At 49.6% G+C, this 19,507-nt stretch overlaps 8 protein-coding genes across 8 annotated transcripts; 4 read left to right on the top strand and 4 right to left on the bottom strand.

Moving 5' to 3' along the window:
- Window positions 1-1,803: 1,803 nt before the first annotated feature.
- Window positions 1,804-3,682, top strand: N7508_004603 (zinc-coordinating transcription factor SFP1; the record flags this gene model as incomplete). Its single annotated transcript, XM_058462669.1, has 3 exons — window positions 1,804-2,153; window positions 2,253-3,315; window positions 3,371-3,682. The coding sequence occupies exons 1-3, from the start codon at window positions 1,810-1,812 to the stop codon at window positions 3,680-3,682; spliced, it is 1,719 nt and encodes a 572-aa protein (XP_058321294.1). The 5' UTR covers window positions 1,804-1,809.
- A 1,417-nt stretch (window positions 3,683-5,099) lies between these two features.
- Window positions 5,100-6,613, bottom strand: N7508_004602 (transcription initiation factor IIA large subunit; the record flags this gene model as incomplete). Its single annotated transcript, XM_058462668.1, has 4 exons — window positions 5,100-5,139; window positions 5,187-6,139; window positions 6,366-6,467; window positions 6,596-6,613. 4 exons carry the CDS (start codon window positions 6,611-6,613, stop codon window positions 5,100-5,102), a joined length of 1,113 nt encoding a protein of 370 aa, XP_058321293.1.
- Window positions 6,614-7,260: 647 nt separating this feature from the next.
- N7508_004601 (WD40 repeat domain-containing protein) lies at window positions 7,261-9,129 on the bottom strand (the record flags this gene model as incomplete). The annotated part of the gene is made up of 1 exon (XM_058462667.1): window positions 7,261-9,129. The coding sequence occupies one exon, from the start codon at window positions 9,127-9,129 to the stop codon at window positions 7,261-7,263; it is 1,869 nt and encodes a 622-aa protein (XP_058321292.1).
- Window positions 9,130-9,615: 486 nt separating this feature from the next.
- N7508_004600 (Kelch motif domain protein) lies at window positions 9,616-11,806 on the top strand (the record flags this gene model as incomplete). The annotated part of the gene is made up of 3 exons (XM_058462666.1): window positions 9,616-9,790; window positions 9,846-9,932; window positions 9,996-11,806. 3 exons carry the CDS (start codon window positions 9,616-9,618, stop codon window positions 11,804-11,806), a joined length of 2,073 nt encoding a protein of 690 aa, XP_058321291.1.
- Window positions 11,807-12,058: 252 nt separating this feature from the next.
- N7508_004599 (uncharacterized protein) lies at window positions 12,059-13,687 on the top strand (the record flags this gene model as incomplete). The annotated part of the gene is made up of 4 exons (XM_058462665.1): window positions 12,059-12,312; window positions 12,377-12,849; window positions 12,904-13,489; window positions 13,549-13,687. 4 exons carry the CDS (start codon window positions 12,059-12,061, stop codon window positions 13,685-13,687), a joined length of 1,452 nt encoding a protein of 483 aa, XP_058321290.1.
- Window positions 13,688-13,904: 217 nt separating this feature from the next.
- Window positions 13,905-15,692, bottom strand: N7508_004598 (Zn(II)2Cys6 transcription factor; the record flags this gene model as incomplete). The annotated part of the gene is made up of 2 exons (XM_058462664.1): window positions 13,905-15,567; window positions 15,616-15,692. 2 exons carry the CDS (start codon window positions 15,690-15,692, stop codon window positions 13,905-13,907), a joined length of 1,740 nt encoding a protein of 579 aa, XP_058321289.1.
- Window positions 15,693-16,382: 690 nt separating this feature from the next.
- Window positions 16,383-16,907, top strand: N7508_004597 (uncharacterized protein; the record flags this gene model as incomplete). The annotated part of the gene is made up of 1 exon (XM_058462663.1): window positions 16,383-16,907. The coding sequence occupies one exon, from the start codon at window positions 16,383-16,385 to the stop codon at window positions 16,905-16,907; it is 525 nt and encodes a 174-aa protein (XP_058321288.1).
- A 750-nt stretch (window positions 16,908-17,657) lies between these two features.
- Window positions 17,658-19,352, bottom strand: N7508_004596 (putative MFS allantoate transporter; the record flags this gene model as incomplete). Its single annotated transcript, XM_058462662.1, has 4 exons — window positions 17,658-18,688; window positions 18,752-19,036; window positions 19,094-19,124; window positions 19,182-19,352. The coding sequence occupies 4 exons, from the start codon at window positions 19,350-19,352 to the stop codon at window positions 17,658-17,660; spliced, it is 1,518 nt and encodes a 505-aa protein (XP_058321287.1).
- Between the last annotated feature and the right edge of the window lie 155 nt (window positions 19,353-19,507).

Raw genomic sequence — 19,507 nt, 5'->3', positions numbered from 1 at the left:
CCGATCTATACTCCGTACCAATAGGTGACTTCACACTGATGCAAAACATTGACCCTGACAGGATTCTTGACTCGGCTGTGTTTTTGGCCTATCATGCTTGTTAGGCAGAACCCAAGGACAAGGTTCTAAACCATAACGTTACCTTCAATTTGTGAGATTTAACGTTAAATTACCCGGGACACGATGTGGAAACACATGATAGATCACATTAAGGTAATTGGCATGCACATGGATTATCTGTAATATGAAACATGTAAAAGTAGGAATTGAAATGCATGATGAATAAACAACACGTGTACGCCTCGGGGATCAACCTTGGAAGTGTAAATGATTGACCCAGGATGGACCAGTGATCCAGTGATCCATAGAGTAAGATCTGCCCGAGAGCATATATGTATATTTACATCTTAAGTTATAAATCAGTTGAGTTGAATGTGATGTGAATAACTATAATTCTACCCAATATAAAGCCGAATTAAAGCCGCCCATTATGAACAGTACCCACAGCAGCCAATCCCCAAGTTACTCCGAACCGAGGGAAGTAGGGGGGCGGTGTACAAAGAGGCACTAGTTCCGCGCTAATTTGCCTCAATTGCTTCCGAATGGCTTCTGCCGCGTTTCTAGCGCCGCCAAGACTTTTTTCGCCTCCAACTGAAACTTGGGCACTTACAGTATTGGTTTCGAGGTCTACTGGAATGGTTTGCCGTTGGAAGTCCGATGTGTTACGGGTATCGCCTTATCCTCAATTATAGGGGCGATGCATCTCATATTATGGGAGCCTAATACACTCTATATAGGGAGCTGAATACTGTATAAGACAATGCCGCTACCCGGATCTCTTATCGCCCCCCCCCCCCTTGCAGATGACCCCGGATTCTACAGGGGATCTGAGTTCTTCACGATCTCGATATATCTAGAAACTACTTTGTATGCTCTGTGCAGGATAGTCTAGGCGGACTAGGAGAAAGAGCCGATATGAGGAGTCCCCACTGAGGCGATAGAGTATACAGAATAGTAATAGTAATGAATATCCTCCCCCATTTGGATGTCGCACCATCCGTGATATAGTGTCCCTACGGAGTACGGAGTACGGTATACAGATATCTGACTCGTCTATTGTCCAGGAAATTATATCCCCATCATCATCGACTGTCTTAGTCACATACTAGTCGTTTCCGGTAATTTATGACGTTGCCGATCCAGCTGCAAGCGGTGTAGCCAGGTCGAGTTATGTGCCATTGCCATTCCTCAATAGATCCGATCTTAACTTTACACTATTTGATTTCATCAGCTAAAGTGCAACTTATAAAAACTGTCCCGGGGTCAAGACCCGTAGAACTGGTCACGTGTGTATTACTATTACCGTAACGGCGCCTGTCTCAAACCGGAAGGGCTGCCATCTCATACCCCGTCTTCCATTGCCCGGCATCTACTGTTTCTCATCTTCTTGGTCTCTTCTATATATTCCCTTCTCAGATTTTGTGCTGTTCAGTGTTGAAGACTCGATTACTTTCTGCCAGTGCGGGACTTCATCCGAGTGGACTCCTGTGAACCCGCCCAAATACCGCCCATCCACTCAGTCCACTCATCGAGGGGCACCTGTCTCAAAGTCGCATTCTTACCTTCTTTTCCTCTGGGAATCGCGCTTCAAGGCGAAAGAATCCCTGTCACTTTAAATAACCCCCTTGGTTTAGCGTGACATCGCGCAGGCCTGACAGGGAACCAGGATATATCCATTCGTCAGACCTCGGAAATCTCATCGGATTGAATTTCTCCGGCACTTTTTTTTACCCATAACAGCTGTTCATCATGACGGGTGCCGCTCCTCTTGATATTTCCACCCGCCAGTCGACCTCGGTGTCGCCCCCCGGCCAACAAGCGTCCAACCTGACCTCGGCCCTACAGAGGGCGGGTACGGGTGATCGCACCGGGAGCTTCTCGCATCACGCCGCCGGAGGACTCGGAGTATTCAAGGCGCCACCGCCGCGCAAAGACTCGATCGGCGCCGCTACGGCACAATGGGGAAACGGAACGAAACCTATCTCCATGTCGGGATCTGCTCGCGATAAAGGTCGCCGGGAGTCTCTCGCAGGAAGCTTAGTGGGTGGCATGAGCTGGGGTGGTGTGTCTGTCGGCAGCTGGATACGTGATGAGTGAGTGCGCCCTAGCCGGAGCCGAAGCCGCGGAGAGTGCGCTTCGTGTGCTGCTGCTTGTTGCACTGCAGAACTGACCAAGGAAATTTTATCATGCAGCATCATTATGACTGGCACCTCGCCATTTACTTCTTTCCAATCGCCTTCTTTCCACTCCTCGTCGTATCTCCCGAAGCTGGAAGCGAACTTTATGAAAGACTTTTCGTGCTGCGGTGTGACGTTACCGACGCTCCATGACCTATTACAACATTACGAAGAAGCCCATGCCACCAAGTCGCCCAACCAAGGCCACCGACCGAGCCAGGGTGAGAATCGAGCTGCCATGGCCGCTGCGGCTATCGCACAGCAACAGAGCCAACAGCATGGCAACCAAGGACGTGGCCTACAGCCCGATCGGACCCTGGACATGCAGCGCAAGTTGGGCCAGAACCCGTCGCCGTTACAACATGCCGATCTAGACACAATCGATGATATGGAGTTGGACGATGCCTTGGGTGACGGGGATGCTTCTACCTCCCAGCTCTTCTCCCCTCAACTACATGACGGCCAGGGCGGATTTGGCAACTCAAATCAGGGCTCGCAATTAAATCTGAGTATGCTTCCAAGCCACCAAGGATTCAGCACCCCTTCGCAGCCCGGCACTCCAATTGGATCTGGACGACCTCTTTCTCTGCAGAATAACCCAACGGTTTCTTCCGTCAACACTCCAACTTTGATGGCAAACCCGCTCCAGAACTCGCAATTCCGCAATACTCCTGATTCCTCAGGACCAGGAACCCCGGCCGAGATCGATGAGAGCATGATGGGTGGATTCGGTGATCTGAGCATGCAAAATAACACCATGGGCCAGAATCAGAACCAGTTCGGGCGGTTCAATGGCAACAATAATGATATGGTCGATCTTTGTATTGATGAGCCGGCTAAGCGGCTGTTCAGCCCTAGCGGTGGTCTAGGTTCGCCCAATGCCCACTTTAAGCTCAGCGGAGCTCAATACGGTCCAAATAGCGATATTGCACGACGGATCCGTGAACAGCAACTGCTGGCTGGGGTCCCCGACACTACTACCATCCTCCCTAACGAAGAGCCCAAGCCATTCCGGTGCCCCGTCATCGGTTGCGAGAAAGCTTACAAGAACCAAAACGGACTCAAGTATCACAAGGCTGTAAGTTTGATCTGAACTTTATCGAATCTCGACTCCTCTAACCTTATATCTCTAGCACGGTCACAACAACCAGCAACTTCATGATAATGCCGATGGTACATTCTCGATCGTCAATCCCGAAACCTCCGCACCTTATCCAGGTACCCTGGGCATGGAGAAAGAAAAGCCATATCGCTGCGAAGTGTGTGGCAAGCGATATAAGAACTTGAACGGGCTTAAATATCACAAGTCGCACTCACCACCCTGCAACCCCGACTTCCAGCTTGGAGGTCGCAACATGGCCCTAGGCGGCGGAGTCATGCAGGGCCAGAACATCAACGTTGCTGGAGCTGGCCTCCCCGGAATTGGCGAAGAAGGCCTTCTGTGAACAAATGAACACATGAACAAATATGTCCATATTTCCAACATGTCTACATAATCTCCAGATAATTGACGCGAACGATTTCGACGGCTTTCTCCCGGGGGTCAGAGCACTCCTGCCCACACACGATGTCATGACTTTGAATTGGTTCCGGTGACTTTGGAGTTCTGTTACGATTCTCTCTTCTCTTTTTGAAACTGCTGCCATGGATTTCACGGGATTGTTTTGCTTTCGTCCCACTGTCCGGATATATTATATACTGGCATGATCTTTTTGCTTCGATATCCCTCATGCCAATTCCAGTTCCTACCTATATGGCCTGGTAGTAGGGCTACCCTGAGCGATCAAACCTCAGCAAAAGGCTCTCTAGAAGAAACTGCTGGCTTGGCTGACACTTTTTTCTGCTCTGCTTCTTCATATGACTCTTGCGCTTCACGGAGGCTGAATCAAGGAATGGGATATCCATTCTATCTACTATTGTTATGCGTTCATGCAAGGGTTGGCTTTCTGGTTTATTAATGCGATTCACGCGTTCACGCTTCTGTTCATTTGCCGTTTCCGCTGGTCCCGCGCCTCTCGCAACCGCGCCTCTCGCAAGCTCAAAAGAGCATCGACAATCGAGTCAAACAATCATTTAACCTCGATCACCTCGAAACGAACAAAAAAAAAATTTTTTTCCAATTTTTTTTTCCCGCCCTGGGTTCGGGATTGGAATTGGAAACGGAAATGGAAATGGAACTGGAAATACCAAAAAAGTGTGGTTTCTCTGGCGTCGATATTGTAGATATGGATTTTTGATACACTTTGGCTTCTCTGTCTACTGTTATCTATTTTTCTTTCGATTTGTTTCGCTACTCATGCTTTAACACCTTATTCTCTACTCATTTATATAATTATGATTATTAGGCGTAGATCTGTAGATTGATGTCGTAGGGCTCGATATTGTGGGGATATATATCTAGACTTCAGCCCTACGTGAACTTATTTTAGAACAGTCTACATGTACTCATAAACGTGGTGGTCTATACTCTTTATCGACATGATATATTTGTTCTTCAAATATTTTATTGAACCCAGCAAGGTTGCCTTTCAATCTAGTACACAAGGTATGGGCAAAAAGAAAAGATATAATAATGAAAAAGCAAAGTCCCATCCTTAAGTGTAAGCGCCATAAGCCGTTGAAAGTGAAAATGAAACCCGCGGATTCGATGCCCGTAGGAAATGTCGGAAGCTGGGTCAGAGGTGGTAATCATGTAAAATCGCTTGCTCAACCCGTTCCGAGGCGTGGCTGAAAGGACATAGAGATTGTTTTCGTGTCATGAAAGCAGATAATAAGAAATGAGGAAGGGATGGTACAAAACGGAAAAGAGGTCGTCAGTAATATGGGAAATGTGTTGTAAGATGGTTACGTGGTCTTGTCAGACTACCATTCGAACTCGCCTTGGCCCTTGTGGAAGACGTATCTACTACAGTCAGTATGTATATAGAAAAATATGATACAATGACTTACTCTTTGCCACCACTAGTCAGGATACCGTCTTTCAAAGTGCACTTCCACTTGTTCTTCACGCGCTGGACCTTATCGTATGTGCAAAGCATGACCTGGCCTTCTGACTCATCTTGGTCGTGGTCATCGGCAACAAGGTCATCAGGATCATCAAGGTCTGAGTTGATAGCATCCTCGTCTTCTTCCTTGACGTCCCCATCAGCACCATCATACTGGCCAGATAGCGTAGGAGCAGATGGCGTTGGCTCCGAAGATTTGTTCAGAGGCGCAGTAAGAGCTTCACGGTAAGCTAACTTGGCCGACGATTCGTGCTCATTCAGCGGCCGTAGGAGACCACCACCTTCGAACTGGCTCATGCGCTGCTTGAGGTGCTCACGAAGGAGGCGATCACCTTGTCCATCTCCAGCAGCTGCCCGACGACGAGCTACCTCTGCCTTCCAGTCGGTAAGAGCATCATCGCCAGCACCATCGGTCTGTCCGGGACCCATGGGTGGGTAGCCATGTTCCGTCTTAATTGGTGGCATCTGTCCATGGGCACCAGGGTGCATCTGAGGGTACCCTTGTCCAGCCTGAGCTTGAGCCTGCATTTGGCTAACGGAGTTGGCAGCAGCTGTACCGTATTTCTGCTGAAGATGGCTTGCAGCACGGTCGCGAGCTGACTGGGGGTTGTTCATGTGCGGGGGCATTTGAGGGGGCATGTGCTGCATGGGCTGCCCATTGGAGCCTGGCTCAGTCTTGATGCGAGGAGCACTCATATGAGGTGGCATTTGGACCGGCATAGGAGCCGATTGGGGCATGGAAACAGGCGCAGGGACATATTGAGGTTGAGGAGGTGGTCGGGGAGCATTGGAAGGAACAGTAGCCGATGGAGGGAGGACGCTCTGAGTAGGCTGTGGCGGGGCGGGATCCCAAGGGAAATGAGCGACATTCACAGAAGAGAGCTTCTTTTGCCAGGCCTATAGATTGTTAGTATAGAAACATATGGACGAATGAGATCAGCAGGCAGGTCTTGGCGGTCTAAAAGCGCCTAAGCGGGTAATAGCGGCACATATAAAGGGGAACTCATAAGTCGGTGTTCCCCCATAAGCACCGCCTCCCGCACCTTTTCGGGCTCCCCCGCTTTTGGCCGACCCCCATCGTCCACCTCAAAATATGAAAGGGAGGATATTGAATGTTACTAACGTCACGAAGATCATGCAGAGTCTGTTGATCGACACCGCTTTCTTCGAAGTCGACCTGAGAAGCATCACAGACCTCCTGGATCACCTTTTCGAATACCGCACCCTATGAGGCACATGTCAGCTCTTACTTGACTTAAAGCCCACGCCCAGGCATCGGATTGACAAAAATTGTGTCTCAAAAGGGGTTGTGGATGTGATCGAGGATATGGGTGTTCGCAACTGGGAACTCACGACTTGCTGGTTGGACATGATTGCGGAGCAAGGGCAAGACGGACAGCTGGCGGATGTCTGATCGGAGAGGACTAAAGGAAGCAGAAGCTCAAGAAGATTGCTGGCGAGGCGTAGGGGGTATCAATAGCTTGACCGGACCGTAAAGCTTGCTGTCGCAACAGTGAAGTTGCCGAAGTGCTGGTCGATCACACCTAGAAATGACGCAATGTCAAGTGATCTCAAAGTCTGCAGTTCTCACGAAAAAGAAAGCAAGATACAATGACTTGAGAAATGTGTAACAAGAGTGCAAACGTCAGAAAAGCGAGATGGTGAGTTTGCCGATGGGTTGGCAGAGGTGAAAGTCACGGCTCTGCGGTCGAAATCCCACTGTATCCCGCAAGATTAGTCATCAGATGACCACCCGCTATATCAACCAGAAAGAAAAGGAAATTGATAGATCAGATTCAAATTTTGTTCATTGAAGAGTTAAAAGATAAAGTAAAGAATTAAAAGAAGCTGTAAGAATGGTATTTGTGCAACCAACTAACGGCAAATAGATACAAGAACACCAAACACCAAATCCAAGCCAAAAATGAACCATTACACCAATTTAATGTCCCAGCCCACCAATGCTTAGCTTATGAACCGGGGGTATCGAGCAGAAAAACAAAAGAAACAGCAGAAGCTTAGCGGATGGTCATAGACTTGGTCATTTGGGCCTTGCTACCAACACCACCCTCACGAGCAGCCGAGGCACTGGTGCCAGCCTTACGCTCGAAGATCTTCCAGAATTTGAGACTCTCATCAGCGGCGGTGGTGGCCAGCATCTGACCGTCAGGGCTGATGGCGCTGTGGAGGACACGGGTCTCGTGAGCGGGGATCTCAACATTGCGGACCAGAGTAGGGTAACTCCAGATGCTCAAGGAGTTGTCAGGAAAGCCGCTGGAGCTGACGATCTCACGGTAGTGGTTGCTCCAGCGCAGAGAGGTGACCTGGGAGCCAGTGTCGATGCTGTTGGTACGGGCACCGGTAGTGGTGTTCCAGAAGTGAATGTGACGATCGTAAGAACCACCGCCAGTGGCGAGGAGATTTGATTGCCAGGGGCACCAGCTGAGAGCCTTGACGGCAGCACGGTGGTTGGTCTTGGTGAACTTGGGAGCGCTGAGGGAACGTGCATCCCAGATATTGACGAGGTTGTCGTTTCCACCAGTTGCGAGCTGGGCACCGTCAGCGCGCCACTCGAGACCACAAACCTCAGAGGTGTGAGAGACGAGCTCAGCAACCTTATGGTCAGCGATGCGGACATCGTGGTTGTAGACGAGACCACTTCGAGCGCCAGTGGAAAGAGTGTGCTTGTTCCAGCCCATGACACCGACGCGAGAGTCGTGACCGTACATGCTGCGAAGCTTGGTACCCTCCTCAACGTCCCAGATCTGAACTTCACCAGTACCCAAGCCAACACCAACGTAAGCGCCATCACCACTCCACTTCACGCTGCTGATATAGGTGTCGGGGGAGGTTTCCAAAAGACAGTTCACGGAACCAGACTCAGCAGACCAGACATAGACATTGCGCTCGAGACCAATAGCGACCTGGTTGCCGGAGCTCCAGTCAAGCAAGTTGAGATAGTAGTCATCTAAGAGGCCAGGAGCATCAAGAACACGCTCGGGAGCAGTTTGAACACGGCGACGGAACTGAGCAGCGTTTGACTTAGCAGGACGAAGAGGACGGTTGTACTGAGCACGAAGGTCAATAGGCTTTGACGACTCGGGGGGAGGAGGCTTGAAGGCCAAAATACGAGTGTTCTGTCCTACACCACAGGCATCAGCGAGCGATGACTTGTAGGCAACGGCATCCGGAGCCGGGCGGGTGTATGTAGAAGGCTCATTGTCTTCAAGGCCCAAGTTCTCAAGAGCAGCAGTCAAGTCATCATCGGATCCACGGGCACCCATATCAAAAGCACTAGCAGCTGTAGCGAGGACTGAAGATCCACCACTGCCACCGCTCTTGGGACGCTGGCCGTCTTCGGGCTTAGCAGCACCACTTGTAGCCAGACCTTCACTGGCGGCCCGATTTGGGATGAAACGGTCAGCAGCGTTATGAGGGATGCGAGCGGTCGTCTTGCTGGTGCGAGAGCGAGTTGGGATATCCCGACGAGGGCGTTCCTTCGATGAAGGAGACGAAGTGGATACGACACTGCCACCGGTCAAGGTCCAATCGGACACACCGAGCTCGAGGTGCTTGGGCGACTTGCGAATTCGAGCGATGTTTGACTTGGGAGATTCACGGTATGTAGAACGGCTGGACTTTTGGACAGAGGCCTTCGCAGAAGCCTTGGTGGATGACTTGGCGAAGTGTGCAGAGAGGTTGCCGCCGTAGACGGACTTGGTTTGGCCACGGCCAGCGTCGGCCTTTTGGGGAGGAGTGAAGGGAGAGGAGGTACCGCTTGCCAGGTGGTTAGGCGAAGGGGTCAGAGGAATACGACCGCCAGCAGTCTTGGAGGAGAACAGTCCATGGTGGCTCTTCACCGGAGTGGACACTGTGACAGAAGCCATAGTGATACAGGAAGTAGATGCAATGGGGGCCAGTCCCAATACAAGATGCAAATATGAGATGCAATACTCTTGAAGTAGTAAATAGGAGAGAGAAATGAGGAATTTTGAGGATGGGAAGAGAAGAGAAAGGGAGAAGCAGAAGAAGCTCATAGTTCCTTTTGTTTTCCTCGCTGGGTTGGCTTAGCAACGGTTTCCACCTGACATTCCGCTTTGGCAGTATCCCGCTGACTAAGGATCGCCCAGGTGACGCCTTCCCCTTTTGGGACATGACATCGCCGATTTGTTCTTTTCTAGACATAGACGAGACTCATGTCCGGTCATTGAAGTCCTTGTTTGCTGAGGCGATTGCCACTCGAGGTTGGTGCGCTTCATTTCGCACCTTGACGGCTGACACCTCCCCACGCTCTACAGTCCCACCAAGACCCACTCGCACGACCTCTAGGATCTTCGAGAATCTCTATTCCGATCTCCTGCACTCTGGCACACATGCAGGACGCTTATTTGATGCCAGCCAGTCCGGCACCCCGTCAGACTGACTACCGTCCGACCATCAAGAAGTCTCGCGGCCATGTCCCCGCCTGTCTGGTAAACGCCTCGGTGACGTATTGCAGCAATGATCGAATCTATGCCTTCGGTGGATTTGATCAATACACCGATGAAGGTTGGTTCCCTTTTGCAACATTTCGTATTTCTGAACTGATGCTAATATTTACTAGTCTACAACCATGTCCTAAAGCTGGACTTGGAGACCCTCGAGTGGGAGCTCGTGGACAATTATGGCGATATCCCCGGAGTGCGCATGGGTATGCTAATTGACTCATTCCCATATTGATTATCGGAACTCTAACACGAGCCTTTCTGGTCAGGCCACACTGCATCTTTGTACCAAGGCGACAAATTGATAGTATTTGGAGGAGAAAACGAACATCGCGAGTATCTCGCTGACGTTGTGATCCTCGATTTGAATACCTTCACCTGGTCAATACCTGAAATCCGCGGTCCCACTCCGCGCGGCAGGGCAAGACATGCTGCCATCATACACGAGGAAAAGCTGTTCATAGCAGGCGGACTAACTGGCGAGAAGAACCTTATCCTGGACGACTTGACTTATCTGGATCTCCAAACCTGGACCTGGTCTCGAACCTGGAGCTTTACAGCCCGCTTCGATCATATCGCTTGGGTTTGGGGCACGCGACTCTGGATATTCGGTGGATTGGGACCTGATATGGAGCGAACAACCGATATTTGGTGGCTCGACCTCAAAGGATCCCCATCGCTGGCCGGAAACACCAATCTCCAAGGTAGTCTCAATTCCCTGGACTTTCATCTTCCGACTGCTCATCATCCAGACTCCATTCCAAACAGTCCTTCACATCAGATGTCTCCGCGATCTTATGCTGCGAACTCAGGCAGTGTGCAGGTTCGCAACCTGGGCCGACGTAAGCCTGTTGCTCCCGGTGCTATCTCATGTGTTCGGTTTAACTCTGGCCCCCATGTTCCCTCCCTCTTCTCAGGAACTCACTTCCAATCCTTTGTATCTGGCGTTTTGCTCGATTTAATCACACCGTCGGAGACCGTCCGGTCGCATGACTGCAACCTATCCGCTTTGGAGCTCAACACACTGCGATGGCAACGAGTGGCTGATGGTCAGGAGATTTTTCGGCCCGGATATCGATGGCACTACTGCACGGTCAACGAGGCGGGAACCAAGGCATGGCTGCTAGGATGTAGTATTGAGGGCGTGCCGGGGAGTAGTGATGAGAACCAGATGAGTGAAGTCCTAACCATTGACCTTGAGAAGTATGGCTTGTTAGGCAACGGGTTGTCGGCGGATGCTCCCGAGCAAGATGCAACTTGGCCCTCTGATCCAATGGGCTCTCAAGTGTCCGGACTTGGGACCGATCTCGCCGCCGTCTTCGACCATCCCCCTGAGTCAGGCAGTGGTACTGATTTTGCTATCACTGCAATCCGCGACGATTGGGATTGCTCGAACTCGGATGACATGGGCAACGAGCCGATTGACTCACCAACTCAAGCCGCACCAACCTTTGTGGAAGTTGATCCATCGACATCAGACCCCATCCATGTACATCGACTGTTTCTACAACTTCGGTGGCCACATTTCAAGCGGCTGTACTCTGCGCAGATGGCCGAGTACCACACCAAGCGAATGCATATACCAGAACCCTACTCGGTTGTACGCGCATTTCTCTACTATTTGTACACAGACAGTATTGCAGGTCATCCAGACTACCCATCCAGTCCCATCGACGTGGCGGGTATGCTTGTTATGGCAAACCTTTACGATATGCCTAAGCTGCGCCTGCTCTGTGTGAACCGATTGAGCCGCGAGCTTGATGTGCACAATGCAGCTATTGTTTGGGAGCGTGCCGGGCGGACCAATGAGCACTGGCTGAAACGCCGAGCTGAGCAGTTCTGTCAGATCTACTGGGGTCGTGTTGTACGAACGGACGGTTTTAAATCTCTCACCCACCGCAGTCTGATTGAGCTGTGTGAGGTAGTGGACACGGATGCTAGTATCATCGCAGGGTCTGAGCTAGAAATGGTGAGCGCGTTTGGGGCGCATGACGATTCCAAGAACTCACGGTTACGGCTTGGTTCGACAGCCGATGAGTCTGAGATGGACGGAGACGACGAAGGAATGGAGATATTATGAAACACGAATGGGGCACGCATGCTGGTCCGGAGTCTGGAATATAGTCAGTATCAAAAGTTTTGCGGTGAACGGGCCGTCCAACCGGGTGGAGCCTCCCGACGCTCTCGGCGCGGCGTCTCCTCCGGATCGCGGAGATCATTCCTGTCACGATAAGGAAGCTCTTTTCTTAGCTTGTCCTTTTTTTCAAATATGAGGCTACATATATCTTGATGTGCGCTCAACCTTCATTGGCATTCGGCCTACATTTACACCATGGGATCCATTGAGCAATCCACTCTGCCCTCGGATTTTGTCTGGGGCTTCGCAACAGCCGCCTACCAAATTGAAGGAGCTGTGCATGAAGATGGTCGTGCCCCTTCGATTTGGGATACTTTCTGCAAGATCCCCGGTAAGATTGCTGGCGGTGGATCTGGGGAGGTAGCGTGTGACTCGTACCACCGAACGCACGAGGACATCGCCTTGCTGAAAGAATGTGGTGCTTCGGCATACCGATTCTCGCTATCATGGTGCGCCGTACCTTAGCCTCCATCTTAATCCCTGTCAACTAATATCGGCTGGACGCCACAATAGGTCCCGCATCATACCCCTCGGCGGTCGCACTGATCCCATCAACCAGAAAGGCTTGGATTTCTACGTCAAGTTCGTCGATGACCTCCATGCTGCAGGAATCACCCCCATGATAACTCTGTTTCACTGGGACCTTCCGGATGCGTTGGATAAGCGCTACGGTGGACTTTTGAACAAGGAAGAATTCGTTGCCGACTTCGCAAACTATGCTCGCGTGGTGTTCGAGGCATTCGGATCCAAGGTGAAATACTGGATTACCTTCAACGAGCCTTGGTGCAGCAGTGTCCTTGGGTACAACAATGGTTCCTTCGCCCCTGGCCACACAAGTGATCGCACCAAGAGCCCGGTCGGAGATAGCTCAACAGAGCAGTGGATTGTCGGTCATAGCTTGTTGGTCGCCCATGGTGCCGCGGTGAAGATCTACCGGGATGAGTTCAAGGAGCGAGATGGCGGCGAGATTGGTATTACACTCAATGGTACCTATTCCTTCTGGCAGCATAGCCTCATCCATTGCTAACACATAAAAAAAGGCGACTGGGCTGAACCCTGGGACCCCGAGAACCCTGCCGACGTCGAAGCCTGTGATCGCAAGATCGAATTTGCCATCTCCTGGTTTGCTGACCCAATCTACCATGGCAAGTATCCAGACAGCATGATCCAGCAGCTCGGCGACCGTCTGCCAACCTGGACGCCCGATGATATCGCCCTTGTACACGGCAGCAATGACTTTTACGGTATGAACCACTACTGTGCAAACTACATTCGCGCCAAGACAGACGAGCCAGAGCTGGACGACGTCGCCGGTAACCTAGAGTTGCTCCTCGAAGACAAGAATGGAAAAAGCATCGGACCCATCACACAGTCTCCTTGGCTGCGACCGTGTGCATTGGGTTTCCGCAAGCTCCTCAAATGGCTCAGTGAGCGGTATGGATATCCCAAGATCTACGTTACCGAGAACGGGACCAGCGTTCTTGGAGAGAATGACATGACGCTTGACGAGCTGCTCAATGATGAGTTCCGCGTGCAATACTTCAAGGATTACATCGGTGCCATGGCGGATGCTTATACCCACGACGGTGTCAACGTGCGAGCCTACATGGCTTGGAGTCTAATGGAGTATGTGAATTTCCTGTTCGATTTCGGTGTGATATGATACTAATCTTGGTTTCTTACAGCAACTTTGAATGGGCTGAAGGCTACGAAACCCGCTTTGGTGTGACTTTCGTCGACTACGAGAATGATCAGAAGAGAATGCCGAAGAAGAGTGCCAAGGCTATTAGCCAGATCTTTGAGCGACTGATTGAGAAAGCTTGAGATTGACAAGGGCTGTCTGGAATAGTGTGGTACTAGAATGGCGACGAGAGGTTTGAATAAATTTGACGTTCATTTCTGTTCATCGAGTTCGTAGATTACATTTGTCCTCGCGTGATGCAAGTATTCTTTTGTAGAGTCTGAATCTAAATACAGGTGGGTTTGTCGGTGTCACATTCTTTTGTTCAAAAGCAGCATATCGTTCGGTCACAATTCTCCATCAAAATTTCATAGGTATACAATCACAAAACGCCTCCCATGCAGCGGTAACAGGATTGCGCCGAAGCCTTCTAAGTGTCATGAACAGTTGCTCGGGGCCAGGATTCCATTTCATAACATCCACCTCGGAGACATCATACGGAAGGCCATCCCGGAGCCGGAAAACACCTGTGTCACAGATACGAGCTTCCTCAGGGATGAGCAATGAAATGGACATCGTTTCTTCGGTGGAGATTAGTCCTCGTTGAGATGCAACAGTAGCAGCGATTTCAGCAGCAGCATCCCGACCAACTGCCTGATTCAACGCAATACTATGACCCTCTTCAACCTGCATGAGGTGCTCAGCCAAAGCAGTTACAGGTGGGCATTTATAAAAGCCCTGCACTGGCGGCGCCCTTTTCATCAATTGTAAAGCTCGTCGACGCAACCACGGATGGCGACATTTGGTAGCAGCCACGAACAATGGAAGTCCGACACCCATCTCAAAGGTAAAAGGTGGTTGCGCACCATTTAGTTTCTCTATTGCATCCAGGGTGAGACTAGATTGGTCGACGATTGCCTGGAAGTCGTCCATAAAATCATCATAGACTGTTTCATGTTTTGTCAGGCTTCCTGAAACATATATCGATGCAGCCGCGTGGTATGTAAGTAGGGTCGGCTCGGTATGTATAGGATATTCGAGCGCGGTTGGCGATTTCTGACGAAGGCTTTGACAAAGGTGTGCATAGGCATTCTTCCAAAGTGCAAGTCGAACTTGTAATGCTTTCTGTTTGGCGAACAAATCCCCGCTCACGCAGACATCACCACCATTGACTTGGAGATGAAATCCCGCGTCTCGCTGGAAGAGGATGCACTCTGCACCCAAGGTGGTTATAGACTGCCGAGCAGATTCGAGTGATGTGAACCTATCGTCCCTATTATTTGAAAAAGAGAATAGCTCGCTTGGTTGAGTCCCGGATATTGTAAGAGCGATGGTATTCAGGCGCAAAAACAGCGGGATGATTGTGTTCTCTAGGAGCGCAGCTTTGCTGCCAGAGACCGTGCCATGGAGAGCTTTCGCACGAAGATCCAATATCAAACTCATTCCTTGTCTGAGTAGTTGCAAAGCCTCTTCCATGCGCCCTTGAATAGTTTCCACACAGATGAACAGTACACAGCTGATAAGCGCAATGTAAGGATCGGCGCTACCACGGTCGATCTGGGAATGAATGCTCGAAATTGAACGTGAGTACCATACCAAAGCCTCTTGCTGAGATTGCTTGAGAAGATGAGCATCTTTCTGCTTGTGTCTCAAAAATGTGAAATCCAGACATTGTTCCGGGTATTCAAACAAAGCACTGATAGCGATGATAGCATCCCACACAGCGGGCTCAGTACGGCATATCTGCGGAACAACGCCAGTCCAAAAATCAATGTCCATACCACCAGACATATAGCGCGCAGCATGTTGAAAATAATACTGAAAAGCACGCCGTTCTCGCCGTCCCGAATTGGGCGATGAGGAGAGCGCATGACTCGGACTTGAAATGAGAGACGTCGGCGTCGATGGCGTAGGAGGCGTCATGCCAGTAGCAGTAACATTGCTCTCAAAGTCACATTTTCGGCCTGTACTCGTACACCGGAGACAGCTCGGGTTTTCTTCCCCGCATTTCACACGTCGGATCCTGTCAAACGGTTAGGTTGTGTCAGATCTGTGGCAGAACTTAACTGACTTGCAGGTTTTACAGCCGGATCGGGACTTGGAACTGCCTATGCGGCCCCTAGGGGGTGTTGTCCGGTTGATTGCCATTGTCTGGCTCCATCTCAGCTTGCGTGTTGGGTCATGCTAGGTTTGATATCTGACATGGGCTGTGAATTTGAGATCCCCACCTTTCCTGTTTTGCCTGAAATGTAAGGCATCGGGCCAATGTCGGAACTTGCTGTCTTCCGTAACTTGCTCAGCCAATGAGGGCATTGAAATCTCTGTCATTTATTACTTGCTATTTCTTGCTATTTATGCTATGCTCATCCTTAGTAATCCGCTCATTCGGAGTTACTATAATTCCGGTTCTCAATCCGTATTCATGAATGCAGCACTGACAGCCAAAAAACCAAGACTACTAGGTAAGAACATCAAACTATTTTTACATACAAGTTACAGCATTCAGTTCAATTGGAACTTGTGACTACCTAGAGAAATTTTAATCGTCTTCTTTGCTTTGTACTGTTGCCCCAATCTGCCTATAGCTCGTTATTGGTTTGCATCTCGTACTTTCTCTTTTTGCATATTTCATTTCTACTCCTTCAGAGAAAGTCAAAGTCAAATGGTCAGGAATTCTAAAGAACGGTACTAATATCTACCCGTTAGTTTCCCCTCATATTCAAGAAACTCACAGCAAGTCTCATCCTCGCTCTTCACTTCAGTCCATACTCCGGTGTTTAGTAAACCCGCTCCGGATATAATTTCATCTCCAAACCCAAGTTTGTTTTACCACTTAACATGGATTTAACTCTTATATCGAACCAGCTGGAGTCAATACCAAAAAGATTCCCAGATTGCTGTCTAGGAATTTCCAACAGACTGATCACTCACCTGGCTTCAATCCTCCCAAAGAACCCCGAGTTCACCATCTCAATCGGCAGCGGATCAGGTCTGCTGGAAGGCCTCATCACATATTCCAATGAAAATATGTCAGTACAGGGAGTGGAAGTAGATTCCACGATCAACCGGTATATCGCCGAAGAAGATATGAACGTCGTTGGCGGAGGGTGGGGCCTCTATCCCAGCGCTCAACAAGCCAAGGCGTGGATGTTTGTCTACCCTCGCGACCCTAGGCTAATCACCAAATACATTGATACATATGGTGATCAAGCTGTTGAAATGATCGTGTGGCTTGGGCCGAGGGTAGATTGGCCTGATTATGAACCTTGCTTTTGCAAATCTACATTCTCTGATTTGCGTGTTTTGGATAACATTGGATTGACGCCTTATGAGACTGCAGTCGTTGCTCAAAGAGCATCTTGATTTCAACATATCTCGGTTTAGCGTGCTGAAAGAACGGAATGTGTTATATCAGCCTATCGACACTATGGAATAGTCAACCGAAAATGTACCTAAACGCCTGCAGTCGTCCGTAAACTGTCACTCAATACATACCCACTACAAATATCATTCCGCTAGAGCCAAAGTGCCTATTCCATCCAGACATAGATACTGCTGATAATTTCAGAGCAAGCCAGAGACTCGTTATCCGACATCTTGATATGTTGGAAGGCACTATGACCTGCTCAGATATGAAACCGCGAGACTACAAGGCAATCTCACGTTTTTTCTTTTATCTGCTCTATAGAACTCAAAAGGCACGATCATCAAACCAGGAGATTCTATTCGGTAGTTTATATCAAGAATAATGTGAAAGAAGGTGCTGATGGGGATCGAGCTGGGGCGGTTCCCAATGAACAAAATGCCTGTCCCCAAGTTCTAATTTTCCTCGACCAAGGAACTCCAGGAAAGCCCCTGCAATATCATGGATTACATCAGGTTTGCCGCTGTCCAAATCACTCGGGCGAAATCCCAACACAATACGTACAGATTGACTTTCGGAGTGGAGCATGGTGGTTAAAGCGAGGAAGTGCGGCTGAGCAGGGAAGTTTAGTGCGCTGCCAGAGCCCCTACTTATGCTGACACACGTAACCTGATCTGGTTCATGGGTATATAGGAATTGCATCTATTACTATCGATAGCCTCTAGGCTCGGGCTTCTATCTAGTTCACTTTAAAGTGCATACCGGAAATGTTTTGACTCCTTGTCAGTCATGTCCTTGAATCCATCCAGGATAGCCTGTGAGGCAACATCACCCTCAAATGTAGCCGTATCGACCGCTGCATCTCTTCGCGCATTCTCCCATCTCATAGACACGTATGCCACCGCGGATAACACAATGATACCGGCATAGCAGATAAGTAGCCCCGCAAGAGCCGAATAGTATCTTGGAGCCTCGCGAGCAAAGAAGATATTAGCACCAGCAACATTACCGGCAGCATAAACCGTGAACCAAAGGCCATTAGCCACAGCACGCTTTGTATGCCCAGCAACATTGGTAGCAAGAATGTTCCAACAAACAATGACCGGAGCTCCAACAATATACTGCAGCCAAGTACATCCAACAAGAGTCCAGCGATGGTCAATGTCAGTAAATCTGATACCCAGTAAACCAGCAAAAGGAATAAGAGACACGACAGCAAGAACAATACATCGCGAGTCCTTAACATATGTAGCAACGATACCACAAATGGGAACGATAGCAGCTTCAAAAGCACCAGTCGGCAACTGAAGCAACGTAGCATAAATCCCATCAAACCCAAAGCCCTTGATAAGAGCAGACGCAAAGTTCGAAACACCACCATTAATAACACCACACGCAATACCAATCCCAGCACAGCAAAGAACCTTTACATCATAGAGGTTCTCCAGTGCCTGTCTAGGCTTGATCTCCTTAGTCTTGACACCAATCATATTCTCAGCGACACGTTGCACGGCTATAACACGCTGATGATGCGAAAGGAAGCGCGCAGAACTGGGCGAGTCAGGCATAAGCCAGAGGAAAACACAGGCAGTGGCAAAATTCATCAGTCCAATAGTCAGGAAAATAAGTTGCCAGCTGTGCAAGGTGGTACTATCGGAATGACCCAGGCCGAATCCTAATAGGGCGCCGACCATTGTGGCCATTCCATTTGCGCTGAGCCAGATGGCCATGCGGAGTGGTTGTTCTGAGCGTTTGTAGAACATGGACGTTAGATTCATCACTAGATAGTAGATTAGTATTCTCATATTAGACTGTAAGTTTGTGAGTGGAAGGGGTCACATACTACAAGGACTAACACCAGCTTCAGCCATGCCCAATAAGAATCTCAATACAAGGATTCCGGCATAATTCTTCGCACCGATGTGCGCGATAACGAGGACACTCCAGATGAGAAGCATACCACCCATATACTTTGCGACCGGTAATCGCTGGATTAATAGGTTGGCTGGTAGGGCCCAGAATAGATAGCCAAAGTTGAAGATTGCTGCGACCCATGAGTATCGCTGGCCTTCTAGGCCCAGGTCTGGGATTAGAGAGTAGGCTGAGGCATAGTTGAGGGATAGTTTGTCTTATTGTAATGAGTGTCAGAAGAGTAGATATAGGTGTTGATTGAGGGCGTACGTACCGAGGAATTGAATAACGTATGTGACGTAGAGCTATGGCATGTCATACGTTAGAAAGACTCAGGATACTATAAGCTGGAGGAAACGGACTATTGGCATAATCCTCCAGTCGAGAATGCGAAGAACCTTGGCCCCCTCAGTCTCTAGCTCTTCGGCCGAGAGCTGTTCAGCCTCGAGGAACAGATTGGCACCAATATCGTGAGTCTCGCCGAGAGCAACATCTTTCTCCACAGTGGGGTAATCCACTTTATCTTTCTCCATGATGCAATGGGGTCGATTGGGGTATTGAGTCAATGGTCAAGGTGAAGTGAGAAACACATCCCTCATTCACATTCTAATGTCGGGCTTTTAAGCCCCGGCAGAAGCCTGGACTTCAAAGTGTTATCGCTGCCAAGTAGATAAGCAAGAAGCTGCAG

This window comes from Penicillium antarcticum, assembly GCF_028974205.1.
Source record: "Penicillium antarcticum strain IBT 31339 chromosome Unknown utg000004l_segment0_segment0, whole genome shotgun sequence".
Classification (NCBI taxonomy): Eukaryota; Fungi; Ascomycota; class Eurotiomycetes; order Eurotiales; family Aspergillaceae; genus Penicillium; species Penicillium antarcticum.
This window is presented reverse-complemented; position numbering and strand designations above follow the sequence as displayed.